The 7,978-nt window shown below is 36.5% G+C and overlaps 1 protein-coding gene and 2 long non-coding RNA genes across 3 annotated transcripts in view; 1 reads left to right on the forward strand and 2 right to left on the reverse strand.

The window, feature by feature from the left end:
• LOC101242567 overlaps positions 1-435 on the reverse strand; it is an 808-nt gene extending 373 nt beyond the window's left edge. The window contains exons 1-2 of the long non-coding RNA XR_717715.3: positions 321-435; positions 143-266 (exon numbers count right to left, since the gene is read on the reverse strand). This is a non-coding gene — a long non-coding RNA (uncharacterized LOC101242567). The remainder of the gene's footprint in view (positions 1-142; positions 267-320) is intronic.
• Positions 436-2,754: 2,319 nt separating this feature from the next.
• Positions 2,755-7,068, forward strand: LOC104266788 (cytochrome P450 2M1-like). The gene is made up of 7 exons (XM_026838910.1): positions 2,755-3,245; positions 3,432-3,574; positions 4,020-4,116; positions 4,496-4,605; positions 5,111-5,232; positions 6,319-6,440; positions 7,027-7,068. The coding sequence occupies exons 1-7, from the start codon at positions 2,961-2,963 to the stop codon at positions 7,066-7,068; spliced, it is 921 nt and encodes a 306-aa protein (XP_026694711.1). The 5' UTR covers positions 2,755-2,960.
• A 94-nt stretch (positions 7,069-7,162) lies between these two features.
• Positions 7,163-7,913, reverse strand: LOC113475159. Its single transcript, XR_003396902.1, has 3 exons — positions 7,595-7,913; positions 7,414-7,540; positions 7,163-7,285 (listed from the first exon to the last, which is right to left on the reverse strand). It is a non-coding gene; the product is annotated as an uncharacterized LOC113475159 (long non-coding RNA).
• Positions 7,914-7,978: the final 65 nt, after the last annotated feature.

Genomic DNA, 7,978 nt, shown 5'->3' on the forward strand with positions numbered 1-7,978 from the left:
GGCGCGCTAACCACTATGCCACGGCGCCGGACATATATATATATTTTTTGTATGTATTTGTACAAAAATTTAAACGATTAAAAAAAATTTGAATCAGTATTGAAACAAACTTATTTTATTAGAGTAGGAAATGGTTGCTTACCAATTTGAGGCTTTGCTTGACTATATCTCCAATCGGTCCAACTTTTCGCACAACACATATTGTTAGATGTGCTAATAACAAGGAGTCCGATGACAAGCATGAGGTGAAGCGCTGACTTATTCATCTGCAGAAACAAATATTTAATACAAGACACAACTGAAACAAACCAACCACTCACTTTGCCTTCTTAATAAAGAAATGATTTCATACCCGAACTTGGTGGTTATATTGCAAACTTGAAGCGGTTTCGCTTTAGTAAAGAAAAAAAGTTTTGTAGTTTCTTCGAAGAGGTTCAAGCTCTCTGTTGTAACGAACCTGCGCTAGACTACTGGCTTAAACTTTCGCAAAAGCTGATGGCAAATCAGGAAGATACAGTTTCATTACCAGTGGCATAAGCACGGCTGATAGAGGACTGCCTATGCGTTCTCTCTACACAATCAAGGTTGCGCCTCGAAATGCCTCAGCCGCTCATGTAACAGGCAATTAAGTCGCATATTTGATAATCACTCATAGAAGGAATGTGGAGTAACACTAAATGAGTTAAACCGCGTGAATAAAACCCAGACCTTTCTATAAACACAATAAAACTTATACAAAACGGAAAAGAGCAGCAAGTGCTTAACAAACCAAGTACTTCCCAACAATGTTTGTATTTATTGCTTGCAAGTGAACGGGGAAGGCAAGCACACTCGAAAAGATAATAAATTAGAAACAAATGGCTGGTTTATTACACCAGTCCTTGAGCAAAACAACAAAAGTTCATCAGTACTCATCTGTCTTAAACGACTGAGTATAGATTGTCGCCAAAGCAATTGAGCAATGCTGACTGCAGGATGCAATAAGTTTATTCAGAAACACAACGGGAAGTTATTTGATTGAAGCCAGACATCACGTAGTTTCAGTGAAATGAGTAGAGTTTGAACAAAGTTGTTTTAATACAAGAAGACTTGGCGTATCTCATTAGAATCCACAACCACAAACTACGGTCAAAAATCATTTAGTATTTTGCTGATTATAGATTTTACAGTTCAACGCACGGCCCTGCGTACTTGTACAATTTGTATTTACACACTTTTCCGAAATATTTTGCCCATCTGTTAAAACTTCAAAGCCTTTTATTCTTGCGTGACGAGGCAACATCGGACATTATTACATCTGTTACAAGGGCGGAGGAAGATGGGACACCTTTTAACTGTATTTTCTCGTCCCAGTTAGTATATAGTAAACAAAGTACATTCTAAAAATTATAAAACTATATCTTCACGAATTCCATATATCGTTGTTAACAGGTATCACACTATAAAACTAGTGTCAGGGTCGGAGCAATTGCCGTTAATTATTCTTCCAGAACACACACGCCCACAATAACAGAACCATCACTCAGTCCCGCATTAATACCAATACCTGAATGAGTAAATGTAACAAACTTTATCCTTGCACGGCCGGAAAACGACAGTGGTTAAACACTAGTGTTGCCGTTTCATGTTTCATACACCCCGTATCTGCATTTTTCCACACAATGTTTTTATTTATTGCTTATAAATGTGCGTGAAAGGCAAGCACACCCGGGACACATGGTTTTTGATGCAAGCGCCTAAACCACTGTTCCACGGCGCCGGACCACTCGAAAAGATAAGAAATTAGAAATAAATGGCTGGTTTATTACACCAGTCCTTGAGCAAAACAACTTTGTTCATCAGTACTCATCTGTGAGAAACGACTGAGTGATTTTCATTTAATAACTTCCCCTTATGTTTCTGACTAAAGGCATTGCTGCAACACAGTAAGTATTGCTGAACTGCAACAAGTGTCTGATGTTTAAATTTGCTGGTTATAATTATTCCCACAAAAACATATAAGCAACATAATAAGATGCTCATGTTTGGATGTTTTTAACAGAAAAATTTAACAACAACTATTGCATGCAGGTTACTATACAAAGGATATAAATACACCAAAATAATATTTTCATTCTTGTTTGCAAAATTACGGAAAGTAGTCTTCTTTTATAAGGTAGAGCTTGGGTGTTAGTTTACTGGTTGTTGCAATTAAAAATGCAAACTGCTGCTTAGACTGTAAAGTTACAATAAGTTTGTCTTTTTGGTTATAAGGAGTCCCGTCTTCCCCCAAATATATTGGGCAACATGTGCTTAAGAGTCCCATCTTACCCCACCACACTATACAACGAAATATTGTCTAAGCAAATGGGGGCTTACTTTGTTATTGTTTGTAGCAAACTTTAAACGTCAGCTATGATATATATGTATATATAGTGGGGTGGGGGAAGACGGGACACCTTTAGCACATAACATTCAGATATCCTGATCGTGTTTTAAACAATTAACAACGGTCTATGAGAGTCATGAGGACTTAGTTTTATATTTCTTTGAATGTTCTTTGTTTACTATTAAATGGGACGAGAAAATAGAGTTAAAAAGTGTCCCAACTTCCCCCATCCTACTGAATAATTGCATTTGCTATTCCTAATGATATAAACTATAAGACGAGAGAGCTCTACAAATCATTGCGTGCCAATGTGCGAGAATTATCTCACGGCCGGAACACGAACTTTTACAAAAATAGAATTTCGGAAACACAGATCCATTCTTAGCAGATCATGACGTACCAATGCGCAAACAATTAGTAAATTGAAAGTGGATCAAAATATCGTCACGTCCTGTGACGTCAAACTTTATCTTTTGTTTCTGAATTCGGATGTCGGGTTCAAAGAAGAAGCCGCAGTGTGTAGGAATGCTATGCAGCGATAAGCAGCTCTGTTGTAGATAGGCACATCGAGACCCCAGCATTAAAACTGAGCATGTTTTGTTCAATATTTGAGTGGTTGACCTCTGCGGGCATCATTACAAGTTTAATCGGGACTTTTACTTTTGTTGTACTCGTATATTATTACTGGTGGAAGCCGCCACATCCAAGATACCCACCGGGGGTTAGAGGGGTACCCATTTTGGGGGCGATACCTTTATTATCCCCTTTTCCACACCGAGTGTTGTTAAATTGGTCAAAGAAATATGGAGCCATCTTTTCCGCAAGATTTGGCCGATCCGATGCAGTTGTTCTCAATGATTATACTTCCGTTTACCAGGTATTCAGCCGAAATAGCTTAAGTTATACGATTCGTTTGTTATATAAACGTGCAGCATTGTATAAGGTTGTAGAACACAAAGTAATTTGTCACGATTCGTCTTTTTTAATCACGCGATTATATTTACGGATCAGTAGTTAATCACGTTTTTATTAATCGTTCGCGTAATTCAAATATTCTTTTCAGGCTTTTGTCGAAAACTATGTAAGTTTCCAATCTCGACCTGACGTACAGGTAGTGAATGAGTATACGTCTGGATTTGGGTTCGCATTCTCTAAAGGTCAATATTGCCTTGATGTTAAAAAGTTTAGCGCACAAGCAATAAGAAGGTATGTTTATACCTTAACATGGGTTCAAGGGTCATTGCTGCTACCATTAGGGTTTGTGTCCTTGGGGAAGACACTTTACGGCAAATACTCAAGCCTAGTGGTCTTTAATTGGTTATTCAAATTATCAGCTAAATATAAAACAAATAAAAAATCCTTTACAAAGTAATATACATGCTAACTCGTAAGCTGACACGAGGTGTATGAAACAAAACACCCGTTTTAAAACGACTGTCGTTTTCCGGCCACACGAGAATAGAGAAAATTACGTTTATTCATTCATCCGTGAATTACTCTTTTTTATTTGCAGGGTATTGCGACGCTTTTTTTCCAATAAAATGTAAATACGTTTTTAACCGTAAAGTGTTTTAACGACTCTCTTTTAATCGCGTATAGGCCTATATATCCTGTCTCTATTATATTACCGCGGTTATTATTATTACTTTAGCATTGGAATCGTGCAGATTGAGAAATGGGTGCAAGAGGTGGCTGAAGGAACTGTGAAACAACTGGGCGAATTCGAGGGCAATGCTATTGATGTTAAGGTTTGGAGAAACATGCTACATTTGCTATTTATGTTTGCTATTTAATATTTATTAAGGTTTCGAGAAACATGCTACATTTGTTATTTATGTTTGCTATTTAATATTTATGTCTGACGTCGAGGCATACAATGGTTAGCGCGCCTGGGTCTATATATATACCGACTCTAGCCTATATGGGAGTCTCGAATTCGACGCTTCAGCACTGTTGTGTGCATATTTCCTTGTCAAAGAAATATAAACTCCAAATTCTCAAACTAAGAGGTTTTCTATGTTTAAAATTTTTATTGTCTGCCTTACAAAAAATCACTGTAAGCTACCACGTTGTAGGAAACAAAAAACAGCCCTGCCAAGGTAGGATTAATGTGAAATATTTATTTAGACATGCATTGGACGAAAGGTGGCTGACGTCATGACCATGCTTTTGTTTGGGAGATTCTTTGGGACAAAAGACCAACATTATGAACAATTTCTTAAAGATTGCTTTGATAAGTAAGCACATGGTTGAGAGTCAAAATAAAGAAGCCAATAACTTTGCCAGTTTTAGGTCAATTTAAATACCATTGCATTCATAGCAATCTAGGTTTAAGTGACTAATATAATATAATAAAATTACCAACGAGTCGTGGTGTTATGGTTATATAGTACGGTGGGGGAAGATGGAACACCTTTTTGATATTTTCTCGTCTCATTTGGTGGTAAACAAAGAAAATTCAACTAATTATAAAACCGTATCCTCACAACTCCCATAGATCGTTGATATTTGTTTCAAACACGATCAGGATATTTGGATATTGTGTGCTAAAGGTGTCCCGTCTTCCTCCACTTCACTATATAACTGTGAAAATATTCTTTGTTTATTACCAAAATCGGTGATGAAAGAGAAAAAAAACATTGACCGTTTTGTCCTGACGCATTATATATCAAACGGTACAGTCCTGTATTTGGTGTGTAGCATATTATTTACCATTACCTGTAATAGTTCTTTTTTCTACAGCGTCACAGATCCGGCAATCTACTCTCAAGTAAATGCATTGATGTTCGTACCATTATTACGTCACATACCATGGTTCGGGAATGCGTTGTCAGTTCATCAGAACATTCACTTCAGATTAAAAGGTATAAGTTGCATTATTGCTTGTTTATTTGATTTCGTAAAAAAAGCATTTAGAAAATACTTACTGGTACTCAGCCATTATGATTTACAATTAACCAAATCGCACTGTTACGCTTCGGTGACAACGCATTTGTATAAAACCCTAACCAAAGCAAAACATATAGTAGGGTGGGGGAAGATGGGACACCTTTGGCACTTGATATTCAAATATTCTAATCGTTTTAAGCAATTAACAACGACTTATAAAAGTCGTTAGGATACGGTTTTATATTTCTTTTGTTTACTAGCAAACGCGACGAGGAAATAGAATAAAAAGGTGTCCTATTTTCTTCCATCCTACTATTCCCAGAGGCCTAGAGATTTATTTAATAAAAACGGAGATATAGCTGCTTAAGGTGGCTGTACACAGTATTCGGCATGCGAATTCTCTTGCGAAGTTGTGTATGCAAACCCATTACCCAGTTCCGCATGTGGCAGCGAAATCCGGACAAAACAGACAAAACGGACCAATTCCGGATACTGTGTACAGCCACCTTTACCCGTCTGCTGTTTCATATATTTACTTAGTGTGACGTTATACACTATAAATTTAAAACTACGTCATCAAAACAATACATCCCCGCAGTTGTCAAAACGAGCGCAGACCGATTTCTCACCGGTCTGCAGACATAAGTGACAGATACCAGGTGCCAGCAATGCGTCAATTAAGCCCGGAATAAACGCGAGCCAATAACTAAAATACATCTGACTGGTTTGCAGACATCCCGGTTTATCAGTCTGTATTTTAAAAAACTATGACAACCGCTTGGACCATCACCAACAGGCTTCTCTATACGCTTATAGTAGGGTGAGGAAAGATAAGACACCTTTTCAATCTATTTTTTCGTCGCATTTAGTGGTAAACAAAGAAGATTCAAATAAAAACCGTAGCTTTACGGCTTTCAAAGCCCGTTGTTAATTGTTTAAAACAGGATCAAGATATTTGAATATTATTGCTAAAGGCGTCCCCTATTTCCCCATCCTACTATATAATTATATTTTACCCACTTTATAGTAGAAAGTTAATATTACATTATATGTTGCTAAAGATTTTTGCCGGAAAGAAATTGAAGAACATAAGAAGACTCTTAATGTGAATGAACCCCGAGATTATGTTGATGCTTTTCTTATTGAGATGAGAAATCATTCTCCTCGTGATTCTTGGTTTCATGTAAGTTTTTTCAACACAAGCTTTTGTCGTTGTACAACAGAAGTCTTATATACATGATACACCATTACAAATTACAAAACTCATAACATCTTTTGGTCACATTTGATGCAATAAAGAACACAGCTATGTGTTAAAGTAGCCAGATGTCCGATACATCTATAATTAATTTATTAATCAAAGTACACACAATCTTTGTGAGGATCTTACTCAACCCACTGACCCGCCTTACCACAATATTCAAGCTTTTTGTATTAACCTTTAAAACTAGTTTAATCCTTCACACTTGCGAACTTTAAAATTTTATCGGGTTTAGCGAGCACTCAAAATTATAGCACCTTCGCATTTTTTTACCTGTTCAGAAAATGTTGTATCAATTTACCATCTTTTTTTTAAATATTTAACAACAGTAATCGCTTGACGCGGGCTTTATATAAAGTCGGAATAGTACTGTCAAATAATTCTGTAAAATTATTTTTTGATTATTATTAAATGGGGGTCCGATAAAAATATAATAAAGTCTCGTTTGACAAAGTGACCCATCTTCCCCCACTCCGCTATATATTTCAACTTTGTTTTTATCAAACAGGATTTCTTCGAAAGGAATTCCAACGGGAGTCGGATAACTTAACCTACGGTTGAACTATAACTGTTGAACTAATATCGACACGGATAAAAGGTATTAATAATTTTCTATCTGTTAAAAAACATCAAACAAATAAATGCATCGTGGTTTATTTATGTTGACAACCATATTTTGCATTTGCGGGATCTTCTAATAATCAGGGGGGTATCGTTAAACCTTTCAGCCACAATATCATCGTTCAATTCTTGCAACAAGTCTTCAACTGAAACGATAAAAACCGATTAAAATATGTCTAACTGACGTCACATTTTTTATCCAAACGATTTGGAAAAATTTTGAATCAGTATTGAAACAAAAATATTTTATTAGAGTCAGGGAATGAATGCTTACCAGTTTAAGGCTTTGGTTGATTATATTTTCTCCAAGTGCTCCATTTTTTCGCACAACACATATTGTTAGATGTGCTAATAACAAGGAGTCCGACGACAAGCATGAGGTGAAGCGCTGACTTATTCATCTGCAGAAACAAATATTTATTACAAGACACAACTAAAACAAACCAACCACTCACTTTGCCTTCTTGATAAAGAAATGATTTCATACCCGAACTTGCTGGCTATATAATGCAAACGTGGATCGATTTCTCAAAACGCTTTGGTAAAGAAAAAAGTTTTGTAGTTTCCCCGAAGAGGCTTAGGTACTCTATTGCAACGAAACAGCGCTAGTACAGGCTTCAACTTTTGCAAAAATTGACGGCAAATCAATGAATATACTGTTTCATTAACAGTGACAAAGGCACGACTGATAGAGGACTGCCTATGCGTTCTCTCTTCAAATGCATCGCTGCAACACAGTAAGTATTGCTTCACATTTTTTTCGAAACGAATATTTTTCTTAAATATACAAGAGTAATCAGCTTTGATGCAGGCTTTATCAAGTCGCATAATAACACTGT

The sequence above is a fragment of the Ciona intestinalis genome, unplaced genomic scaffold (genome assembly GCF_000224145.3).
Source record: "Ciona intestinalis unplaced genomic scaffold, KH HT000125.1, whole genome shotgun sequence".
Lineage (NCBI taxonomy): Eukaryota > Metazoa > Chordata > Ascidiacea > Phlebobranchia > Cionidae > Ciona > Ciona intestinalis.